General features: G+C 48.0%; 1 protein-coding gene across 1 annotated transcript in view; it reads right to left on the bottom strand.

Moving 5' to 3' along the window:
* The window catches only part of LOC115276511 (deleted in malignant brain tumors 1 protein-like), a 104,831-nt gene that overhangs the window by 32,835 nt on the left and 59,834 nt on the right, over positions 1 to 12,162 (bottom strand). Inside the window, exons 33-42 of the mRNA XM_029920556.1 lie at positions 11,833 to 11,928; positions 11,123 to 11,173; positions 10,462 to 10,776; positions 10,079 to 10,120; positions 7,074 to 7,103; positions 6,452 to 6,605; positions 3,193 to 3,410; positions 2,150 to 2,461; positions 841 to 873; positions 274 to 300 (exon numbers count right to left, since the gene is read on the bottom strand). Coding sequence (XP_029776416.1) covers positions 274 to 300; positions 841 to 873; positions 2,150 to 2,461; positions 3,193 to 3,410; positions 6,452 to 6,605; positions 7,074 to 7,103; positions 10,079 to 10,120; positions 10,462 to 10,776; positions 11,123 to 11,173; positions 11,833 to 11,928 — 1,278 coding nt within the window. The remainder of the gene's footprint in view (positions 1 to 273; positions 301 to 840; positions 874 to 2,149; positions 2,462 to 3,192; positions 3,411 to 6,451; positions 6,606 to 7,073; positions 7,104 to 10,078; positions 10,121 to 10,461; positions 10,777 to 11,122; positions 11,174 to 11,832; positions 11,929 to 12,162) is intronic.

Below are 12,162 nucleotides of genomic sequence, written 5' to 3'. Positions count from 1 at the left end.
GGCTCAGTCTTAATTTTGACTGTATGACTCTTAATTTTGGTTCAGGTCATGGTGACAGGGTTGTGGGATTGAGCCACACTTAGCATGGAGCCTGCTTAGGATTCTCGCTCTCTCTCTCTCTCTGTCCCTCTCCCCCATTTGCTCTCTCTCTCTCTCTCTCTCTCTGTCCCTCTCCCCCATTTGCTCGCTCTCTCTCTCTCTCTCTCTAAGGAAAAAAAAAAGAAAAAAGGCAAACATAAAAGCATGTGAAGGGTTTACGTAAAGCTGACATACCTGTATCAGTGCTGTCACCGGTCGAGTCTGTGAAAACACACAGAGAAAAAATGATACTGTGAGCAAGGACTTTTATTTAACATATGCCTCTAAAATACTCAAAAGTATTGACACTCAAAGCTGTGACTTCTCTGTGCCCCATTGGAGAGAAATGACCGGCTCCTCAAGAGTTGGGGAGTCTGCACAATAAGTGTGCGGACAGGTGTGGTTTGACCCAACTCATTGGGGGCTCACAGGGGCTTCCCATTTCCTTGGTCCCCACAGTGTCTATGGCATGATCATCCCTGCAACAGCGAGCCCTGTCTCACTGCAGGGGCCAATCAGGGCATCCTTGGGGTCCAGATACTACATTTCTGGTGACCCTGAACTCTACCCCAGCTCTCTCCCCGCCCTCTGCAGGCCCCCAGCGCCACCATCTTGTCAATACAAATGGACTGCGTCACTGTTGTTCATTAGCAACAGAGGGCTTATGCTGTCAACTGTGCCCTGATTGTAAGATTGAAGAGTAGCCAGGATCACATATCCCAGGGGCCTGGCAAGCAGTTGAAATGTACGGAAGAACAATACCTGTTGGTCCCACTTTTGGATTGCCATCAATACCTACTCAAAGACCAAAGAGAGAATGAGTCAGATAGTCATGTAATTGGTAAAGGAAAATCAGGTAATCTTTTGTTTGTTTGTTTAAGGATCAAACACATTCTTTCTGGGCAGTTGGGAGTATGTATCAAAACCCATTAATGTTGTTGTTTTTTAAGTTTATTTTTATTTATTTTGAGAGAGATAGCAAGCAGGGAGGGACAGAGTGAGAGGGGGAGACAGAATCTTAAGCAGGCTCTGCACTGTCAGTACAGAGCCCAATGCAAAGCTTGAACCCACAAAGAGCAAGATCATGACTTAAGCCAAAATCAAAAGTTGGACGCTTAACTGACTGAGCTACCAGGTGCCCCAAAACCCATCCGTGTTGTTTAAAGATTGGCAGCCGACATCAGGGCCCCTGAGGGAGGGGGAACACTCTGCTTTTCAGTTTCATGATGGTTCCTCTAATTGCCGGAAGTATGAAAATTGAAAGCAAAAAAATATATATGGTATTTATTTTGCTTTTCATCAGTGATGGGGCTGGAAGAGCTTTCGTAACTGAGCCAAGCTCAGTCTTTCATACAGTACCTTAGGGGGAGTGCTTAACAGAGTATGGGCTTATGGGTTGTCAAGGGAATGCCTTTGTTGCCTTATCAATAAAATGATAATGCCATCATCTCTTTTATTAGAAATTGTGATGATGAAGTGAGCATATGAATGCACTGGTTTCAGCACTGAGCCTGGCACATCATCAGCACTTTGTTAGTCCTAGTCGGGGGGAGTGGACTGTCACCAACACCATGGCATGCTTATCCAGGAATGGGATGTCTAATGACACAAATCCTCTATCTAATTATCCAACTTAAAAAAAAAATTTTAAACATTTATTTATTTTCGAGAGACAGGGAGAGACAGATCATGAGCAGGGAAAGGTCAGAGAGAGAGAGGGACACACAGAATTGGAAGCAGGCTCCAGGCTCTGAGCTGCCAGCACAGAGCCCAACGTGGGGCTCAAGACCACGAACTGCGAGATCGTGACCTGAGCCGAAGTTGGACACTCAACCAACTGAGCCACCCAGGTGTCCCTAATTGTCCAACTTTTAAGGGGGAGACTTGAACACTTTACAGACACAATAGTTTAAGAGAAAGGATACTAACTCTTTGACAAATTCACTTTAACGAGATGGTTTGAAGCCCTGGCTTCCTTTCAGAGTAATTGCTGGCACTGACTTCTCCCTTCCCAGAAGCTGCAGGTGGACAAGACCCTCTCTGAGGACCGCTGTGTCCTACGGGGGCTCACCTGAGCAGATGGCACTGGCATCCTCATGGTGCCCACAGTTGTGGGAGAACCATCCGTTGTGCGTGCATTGCCACAGCCTGGCTTCGTTCCCTGTGCACTGCACATCATCCAGCACGATGTGGCCAGTGCCTCCATCAAAGTAGCTCTGAGCTGGGGCTGACAAGGCCTCGCCACAACCGAGCTGTTGGCACACCACCCTGGCATCTGTTATGTCCCAGCTGTCATCACACACTGATCCCCAGGTGCCATTGTAGAAGACCTCCACCCGGCCCTCGCACCTGTGACTGCCGTTCACCAGCCTCAGGGACGCACCTGTGGGACAGGAAGACAGAGACTTCTGAGCTGTGGTGCTGTCTCCAAAACTCTAGGACCTTCTGCAGTTACAGAATGAATGCCCAGCACCTGGGCTCATTTTTTGGTATTAGGCTATTGGACTCTAGATAAAGCGACCTTAGGTCTTACTTTGCCTGGAATAGTCCTGGTTTATGATTGTTGTAGAGTGAATACTGCCTGTTAATTATTTTATAGTCCCTTTTAAACTCTCCAAAGGATCCTGACTGGAGGATAAGTTACATGGTCACCCTAAGCATAATCCACTGAGAGCTGGAATGTTCCCCACATCCTAAGAGGTCCGTATAAGTGCTCTGGATGGTTTTGTATTGAATTCATCTGGAATTAGGAGGGCTGGTGGTTGTAGTTTGAGGTAGGTTTGTTCCAGAAAGATAGGCCCTACTGCATCTTCCCCTCCGTTGGAAAAGAAAGATCTTCATTTGTGTCTTTTGTCTACACACACAGCTGATGCAAGATATGAGATTTACCCACCTGTTTCTTTATCCAGGAGGTTATCATGGTGGAAAAGGACAGTGAGTGGCAAAGTAGGGGGAGGTGTTATCTGGGGTATTAGTGTTTGAGTGGACATCACTCAGGATGGCATTAATGATGGTGTGCTCTGCAGGTCAGATTTAGAAAACATCTCCGCTCTTAAAGGGAAAGGACACAAATTAGATCTAACTTCCATCCAGGGTAGATATTAGGATACCTACCACTCTCCCTTTCATCTTGTTGAATGGCACTGTACAAAGCATAAAACCCTGTGTTGGTGATCATGGCATCGCTTCTGAACACCACGGTCATGATGTTTGAAGAGGAGAGGAAGGTGAGCTCTGCCCCAGCACAAAATCTGCCCATGGAGAGTGGGGCAGCTTGCCGTCCATCAAACACTTCAAGAAAGTCATAAGGACATCCATAGATATCTTCTAATCTGAGGAGGTAAAGGCATACAAAATCTCCTCAAGAAAATCTGCAGAAAAGTCTTAAATAAAACCATCATTTGCACTGTATCCAGGCAGAAGCTGCAATCATCACTGCTGCCTCCTTTCAACCACACATCCCACTGGTAGACTTGACCCCTTCAATATGGCTTGAATTTACCCTTCTGTCCTTCCCTGTGGGCACTGGCCCAGGTCAGTCAGCCTTGCACTATGCCTCACATGCTCTGTTTCCATGGCCCCCATCTGGTATCTTGGCTTTCGATCTTTCCCATCAGCTTCCTCTCTACCTCCGGTGTCTCCTGACACTCCCTGGGGTGCAGGCAGGTGTCCTCTAGTGTCTCAGTGAGAACACTCAATGGGACCTGGAGCAGGGAGAGATGGTGACCTGTTCTCAATAAGCTCCAAGGGCCTGCTGAGTAGGACTCTCTCCTTCCATGCCCCAAACTGCCTGGTTCCAACTTGGATGATCATAGAAGCTGTCCCTGACCATCTCACTAAACCCTGTCTGCCCCCCTCTTCTCTATCCTATTGCCATATAGATATATACATTTTTCTTTATAGCACTTATCAACTTATCACTAATGGGTAATAAACCAGTTACTGGTTTATTTCAGTACTATTTGCATCCCTGTCTAGGACATAAATTTCCTGAGGACAGAGATCTTGTCTGTCTTGTTTGGCACTAGAAGTCTATTCCTAGGCCAGGACCTGCTTGAAAGTGGGCCCAACTAGTATTCTTTAAAGAATATCAACATTAGTCTAATGTGATGAAAATGGGAGGTACATTGGCATTCAGACTGCCGTAGTGGCCCCTGAGGCACGTGCTGTAAGTGCCCGTTGCACACTATATAAACATTGGATCCATCCAATTTTGAAAGGCTGTTTATTGCCAAGAACATCTGTTCCAATGGAATAAGAGCCAAGTGCCTCAAGACAACCCTTTTTTTAAGATAAGAAAAAGTGATAAATTTGTGTGTAAGGTGGCAATAGGGTGACAGTGACAGGTGACACTGCAATCTGAGAAATCATTTCAGTGGAAAACAAGACACACTTCACTTAGCAAGAATGAAATGGCACATCTTAAATATGGATATAATTTTTGCAAATCGAGTGTGAAGCTGAAACAGAAAAAATAAAACACCCCTGAAGCTTCAGTCAGGGGCCTCAGCACCATCGACATTTGGGGCTGGAGGTCTTTGCTGTGGGGGGCTGTCTTGTGAATGGTAGGACACTCAGCTGCACCCCTGGCTTCCAAGCACTATGTGACAGGGGTACCCCACACCCACAATTGAGACAATAAAAGATGCCTCCAGTCCCAGACAAATGTCCTGTGGGGTCTACCATTTCCAGTGTAGCCTCATTGGAATAAACCAACTAACTTCCTGTCCTTAGACACAAAAAGCACATAACAAGAAATCTAGACTTAAAAACACCAAAAATCTGAAAGTCAATGCCTAAGCTCTGGCTCTAGGTCACACATTAAGCAGCTCGTTGATGTGTATACTCTGAAATTAGAGTAGGAAATTTACACTTGGTAGCAGCTGTGAGGTTGCTGGGACAGTGGGTCAGTGCAGCTGTTTGGAATCACCGTGTTCCAGAAGTGGTAAAATGAGACTCTGCTCCCCCAAAGAATAGAACCGTGTTTTCCATAGATTTGAATATACCACACCAGATCTTCTCACACTGCTTTAAATGAATGAATGTGTGTACAATGAATGAATGAATGATAAATATATTTTGTTCACCATATACAACCCTCCCTGATATTAGTTTATGTTCTCCCCATTTGAAAGGAATTTTGGCCATTAAGTAAAGCTAATCGGATGCATCCCTCACTCCACTGCTGACCCATTTCCCATTTGAAGGCAGCATTTAGCCATTCAGCTCCTTGACTGCTGAGGCCAATGAACACAGATGGAAAGCAGTGGCAAAGGTCTGGCAGAGACTGTGACAATGTCAGGAAGAGAGAATGAGCCAGATGAGACCCAGTGTAGAAAGATGAAACCAGGTTAAATGTGATCAGGAAAAGCTAATAAACATTATCAGGAAACCAGGTTAAACATTATCAGGAAAATTTACTCATGTATATGTATGTGTATGTGAATATGTATGTATATATTAAGGCATGTAAATGTGCATTAAAATGGGAGAATTTCTTTTAAAAATGGGTGACAAAGAAAGAAGTAGGAAGTACAATGTTCCTAAGAGGAAAGAATGAATGGAGTCTATTTAATCTACAAAAGAAAGTCTTAGCAGGGGCATGACAGATGTTCTTGAAGGGAAGAGGAAGCAGATGTGTTTCGTGTAGCATCAGAAGCAAGAATGATGATCAGAAAATGAGAATGAAGCAGAACAAATTTGGGCTCAGCCCAGGGAAGAAGCAGTGTCCCCAGTGGAGCTGGCTGAGGAGGGGGGTTCGTGAGGTCTTCGTGTATGGGTCACCCCAGCTGAGGCTCCTCCAGTGGTCTGGTGTCAGGGATGCTCATGGGGTGTTTGGGGTGTTCTCCAGTTACGTAGGAAGTTGAGCTCATTGATGATAAGACTCCTAAGCTCAGATGACCAGACTGATTTTCACCTAAAATGTGAATGGATGTTTCACACAGTGCTGTAGGCTGAATGTTTGTGTCACCTTAAAATTCATATGTTGAAATCTAAACCCCAACAGGATGGCATTAGGACGTGGGGGCATTGGGAAGCAATTAGGTCAAGAAGGAAGAGCCTTCACAATGGGATCAGTGCCCTTGCAAAGAGTCCTGGGAAAGCTCCCTTGCCTCTTTCACCAGTGAGGAGACTGAAAATATGACCATCTGTGAACCAGGAAGCAGAGCCTCGCCAGGCACTGAATGTTGATCTTGGACTCTCCAGCCCCCAGGACTGTAAGAAACACATTTCAGTTGTTTATTAAGCTACCCAAGTGTATGATATTTTTGGAATAGCAGCTAAGTCGACTAGATAGGCACCAACTCCTTGAGGAAAGCATGAATTCAAGTTTAATCTGGCCTTCGTAGTAGAAACAGGCAAAGCTGCTTACTTCAGGCTTGGGATCGCCAGTTCTATGTGGAACTTCTCAGCCACATGTATCACCCAGATACACTCCACGTCGGTGGGGTAGTTTTTTGGATACCAAGGACTGGAGAAGGAGCCCGAGAGACCAGAAATTACTCCTCCACAAGAGTTACTTCCTCCTGCGAGCAGACAAGAGACCCCTGGTTGGCTTTGTCAGGCAGGCACCTGGCATTTTCCCAGGAGCAGAATCTAGGATTCCATCAAACTCAATAGTAAGTCATAAAATGGGAGGGGATCATGGTGGTATAGACATAGTTGTGGCTTGGCTGACGTGTGTGCACCCTTGAGAGGGAATGAAAGGGAAGAAAAGATATGTGACTTGTGCCAGGGCGGGACCCTAGGACTGTAGGTGAGACTGGAAATGGCATGAGACATGTGTGGTGGGTGTAGGGTGTCCAGCCAATATCTCATTAATTCTCTGCCCAGCTTCCTGTCATGCAAACCAACTCAACTCAGATGTAGACAATCCATCCATTCGCAAGGGCTCCATCCCACCAATTCCTTCCCCTCAGACATCTATTCTGTTTTTATGAGTTATCAAAGTGAGTCGACTCCTTGCAGGTTATAGTTTCAATGAAAAGAGTTACCTTGTGGTGAAGGCACTTGAGGGTTGGGAGCTGCAAAAACCAAAATCAAAGATCAGGAAAGAGGCATCACAAAAGCATCATAGATTTACGTACAAATGAATGAACCTGTAACTACACTTGAGTCTTGATGAGTGGTGTGGGCACGCTCATTTCTCTTTTCTCTCCTAACATGGCATGGGGTTTCTCCCCTTCTTTCAGTGATTCGCCGAAAAACCATAGACAACACACAGCTATGTGACTTGTTTTTTCTTCTGTGTGAGGGTCCACCAACCCCAGGGCTGTCCTGAGGTCGATCAGTCATGCATCACCCACGGTAACACCCACAGTAACACGTCCCTGCGGAGCATGCAGAACACACAGGGCCAAAAACCTGATGGCTGAGAGCCTGGGCGGGGGAAGGCAGGTCAGACAAGCATTACACTGACGTAGATGACCTCAGTGGGGACGACTTCCTCCTTTCCTGTGTCCTCTTGGCTATGATTTCTGTGAGGCATATATTTCTATATTCTGATGTGTCCTTTTAAAAAAATGTTGGGCGCCTGGGTGGCTCAGTTGGTTAAGCCTCCGGATTTGGCTCAGGTCAGATCTCAGGTTCGTGGGTTCGAGCCCCGCGTAGGGCTCTGTGCTGACAGCTACCTCAGAGCCTGGAGCCTGCTTCCGATTCTGTGTCTCCTTCTCTCTCTGTCCCTCCCCCTCTCATGCTCTGTCTCTCTCTGTATCAAAAATAAATAAAACATTAAAATTTTTTTAAATGTTTATTTTTTTATTTTTAAAAATTTTATGTTTTATATTTATTTTTGAGAGACAGAGATTGACAGCACGAGCAGGGGAGGGTCAGAGAGAGAGGAAGACACAGAATCTGAAGCAGCCTCCAGGCTCTGAGCTAGCTGTCAGCACAGAGCCTGACGTGGGGCTTTAACCCACGAACTGTGAGATCATGACCTGAGCCAAAGCCGGAAGCCAGACGGTTCACCGACTGAGCCACCCAGGCACCCTGAAAAATGTTTATTTTTGAGAGAGAGAGAGAGAGAGAAAGAGAATAGGTAGTGGAAAAGCAGAGAGAGAAAGAGAGAATCCCAAGCAGGCTTTGTGCTGTCAGTGCAGAGCTCGACACAGGGCTCAAACTCAAAATGTGAGATCATGACCTGAGCCGAAATCAAGAGTCAGATGCTTAACCGACTGAGCCCCCCGAGGTGCCCCTCTAAATGTATCCTTAATCGCCAGTGCCTGGTGGGCCAAAGGCAGATTTTGAAAGCCTATCCATTGGAAAGCTGGTACTCTCTGGAGTTCTACACTAGGGGTTAGTGGGCACAGAGCTTGAAGCAAATGGGTCAGATGCAGTTAGGAATTCCCTTATGCCCATTGTCCTTCTCCTTGGACAGCACTGCCACCAGGTGCAGAGCAGTGAGGACAGTGGCACTACCCGCTGCCTGCCCTTCTTAGTCCCTTCCCACGCAGGGTGCTGGCCATCAACAGAATGCATTTTTTTATGACCTAAAGTTGTTTCAGAAGCAATTCCCTTTCATTAAAATGTTTGATATACAGCATTTCCCCTAGAGAGTTAAATGGCAAAACCCTTATTCTGTGTGTGAGTGTGTGTGTCCAGGCGGATATATGATGCTTTACCTAGAAGTGGTTCGTTTACAAGGAGATACTATTTAGACAAAAAGGATTTCATTCTCCCCTATAATTTCTTTTATTCCATGACCCGTTCTCTTATTCAGTCAGCTATGCCTCTCTGCCTCAGAGAAGGAATACTATAGCAGAGAGAGAAAAGTCTTCTGAGATTGAAAGCCTGGACTTCAAGTGGATGAGGCTCAGAGCTGTCTGATGAACAAAGCTGTGATCTCCTCCCCCGCCCCGGGCTAAAGGAGATTCCTCATGGGGACAGGAAAGGAAAAACCAGAGGGCACCAACTGGAGGTAGCTGCTTGAGGGTGCCATGATTTGTGGGTCCCAGTGCAAAATGAAAATGTGGGGCCTCAGCCGGAGATGGGGAAGTCAACTGCCCCTTCCCAAAGATTCATTTCTATAGGGGATGGTGATGTCCACATGGGATGCCCTTGGGCCTGGACTGGACGGGTAAGAGGCCCCCATCAAGTGTCCCTCCAAATGTCCCATGGTGATGCCAGCCCAGTGTAGGGACAGGTTGTCAGACACCTTGCCTGCCTTGCAAACACTGCAGGGTGCACCCTGACCTTGGCCTGCCCCACATCCAAGCCCCCACTGGGGGCAGAGGGTGGAGGTTGTCACTGAGCAGGGCTGGGGAGGGGGCTGGATGGGGACCAGAGTGCCAGTAGGCAGGAAGTGGTCAGAGCCTGTCCTGGAGAGGTAGGCAGCTAGCGGTAGGAGGCAGGACCACACGTGCTTAGATCCCACCGAGGTCTTGAGTTTGGAGGTCACTGCTACACATCGACTCTGAGCGGGTTACCAGAACACAGTGGACCCTTTCTCTATTCCTGCTGTGTCGGCGAAGCCAGAAGCCCCCAGAACAGCCCCAGATGATTTCACTTCCAACACTCAGCCTATTCTTGACCCACTGGGGGAGCAAGCTATGCTACATCAGCGTTTTCCTGCTCTCATTTTTCAATGAGTGTCCCTGGGAGGCATAGCTTTCTACCTTCTCGCCTCTCCATCTAGACCCTCGTCCCAGCCATGGTGAGGGGACCATGTCCACCCCTCCCCCTGCCGCCCTTCCCAACTTTGCTATCCTGAGGGGCGTTGGGGATGCCATCTCATTTGGGAAATGAGGCTCTTAGCTCATTGTCTAAGCCGCTGGTTCTCAACTTGCTGATTGTTGGAATCACATGGGAAACTTTAAGTATCCCTGATGGCCTGGTGTGAGCCCAGAGATTCTGCTATGGCTGGCCTCGGTGCTGCCCGCGCTTCAGGAATTTAAAGGCTCCAGTGTCTAGGTCACAGTCCACCAGGGTCTAGGTCAAGACAGAGATTAGATTTAACTACTCACTTTGCAGGGGGATTGGAAGTTTACGGTCTTGGACCTACCTGGGGATGCAGGGATCACATCTGGAGCCCAGTCCCCAGCATCTGCACGAATTAAAGAAATGGGTAAACTTAGGAAATCTCAGTTATATTTTGTGAAGGCGGGTGGTTTTGTAGCGCGAGGGCGTGCTGGGTTCTGGAAAAGCAGCTCAGGCCTGGGAGGGGTTGCAGAGAACAGGGCCTGTCAGCTGCGCGGCCCCAGTGTGCGTGTCTCTAGAATGAAGTCAGACTCTCAGCATTCTTTGTCAACCTGGCTAAAGGGACACGCATCTGTGGGGCCACCACCCTCTGATTCTCTAGCCCTGCCTTGTGCACACCCTCCCTCCATCACTACGATGCTGCTGGCAGCAAGGTCAGAAAGAACCTTCCACGGGAGGACAGGCTACCTGAGCAGACGACACCGGCATCCTCGTGGTGGCCACAATTATGGTCTGACCAGCTGGAGCTAGGGCACTGGCCGAGGTGGTTCTCGCTTCCCGAACACTGAACATTATCCAGGAGGATGTTTCCAGAGCCCGGGCCGAAGTGGGCCTTTCCAGGGGCTGCAATGGCCCGTCCACACCCCAGCTGGCGGCACACAACCTCAGCTTCCTTGAGGTCCCAGAGGTCATCACACACGGTGCCCCAGGCCCCCTTATGGAGGATCTCCAACCGTCCTGAGCACCTTCCTGAGCCGCCCACCAGTCGCAGCTCCGGTCCATCTTCAAAACAGAGCAGGGTTTTACTTTTGAGTTTGGGAAGTTTTACATAGGAAGGATTTCTAGCTCCCATGTTCATGGCTAAGGCAAATGAATTCAAGAGCAAAGCTTAAGGCTGTCTTGATTCTGTTATAGGCTGGGCTTATGGGCTTCAGGGTGAGACAGAGTAGGGTTTGAATACAGCTCTACTGTTCTCTAGTTGGGTAACCTCTGACAAGTTGCTTGGTCCCCCCTCACTCTTCTCATCTGTAAAATGGGGGCTCCAGAAGCATGTGTTTCAGAGGGCTGTGGTGATGAGTGGGTGGGAGCGGGAGTATAAAGCACAGTGTTCAGCACCCAGCTCACCCACCTTGGCTTCTGCAGGTCTTGCCATGTGGTTCTCTGACACAGTACTGGGATCCTGGGGAAATAGGTCCCCAGCTGCATTTTTGGACATGATTTGGATGAGGGTAGATTTATCCCCTGAAGGCACCTGAGCCACCAGGGTGTCTATGACTTCTTAAAGCCTAATAGGAATGGCTATTTCTAGACCGACGGGCAGTGGCCAGCTGGAATTGCCTGCTGTCTCCTGAAGGCATTGAGAGACAGTCTTCCCTGACCGAGTGCACACGCTGTGCCACACTGACCTGTCCCTCTGTTTTCTCCCGCACAGCCCCGACAGTCTTTGCATTTGCTCTTCTCTCTGCGGGAATGCCCCCTCATTGCCATCCATCACCCGTGACGTCCTCGGCAAGGCCGTCCATTCCCATTCCATGCACAGGGCAACCCCCTCACCTCACCCCAGCATTCTCTTCTGCCCTCCCCACCCAGGCTCTGTCTTCCCAGGCATCACCACCCCCCAAATCATCTTGTCATCTCAACTGCACCTCACTGCCTTAGTTCAATTGCCCACGTGACCTTTTTAGTGAGAAAGTCTATCAGGCACACCGTAGAGCTTATGGGGCAAATCGTGGGGTGTTTTGAAAACTGACTTCCAGGCCTTTTCTAATAAGGGGTGGCCCTCAAGTTCGAAAACTGTTCTGTCTTTTAAAGACCAAGAGCCTACTTGAATCTTCCTACCTGATTCTCTTTCGCCTCGTGGAATCATGTTGAACATAGCATAAAAGCCAGTGTTGGTGATCATAGAATCACTTCGGAACACCACTGTCATGATGTCTGAGGAGGAGAAAAATATCACAGATACTGAGGCACAGAACTTCCCCATGGACAGTGAGGCGATCCGGGGGCCGTCGAAGATTTCAACGGAGTCGTAAGGGCATCCAAGGGTATCCTCAAGGCTGGGGGGATTGAAGTGGAGGGTTAGTGGCAGATTACAACTTTGTAGATCTAAAAGCTTAAAACGTGTGGCAATCATGGGCTTAAATGTTTGGATTTACTTTAAGCTGCATA

This window comes from Suricata suricatta, chromosome 2, assembly GCF_006229205.1.
Source record: "Suricata suricatta isolate VVHF042 chromosome 2, meerkat_22Aug2017_6uvM2_HiC, whole genome shotgun sequence".
In the NCBI taxonomy this organism is placed as follows: Eukaryota; Metazoa; Chordata; class Mammalia; order Carnivora; family Herpestidae; genus Suricata; species Suricata suricatta.
The sequence above is the reverse complement of the archived record's forward strand: the minus strand, read 5'-3'. Positions and strand labels throughout refer to the sequence as shown.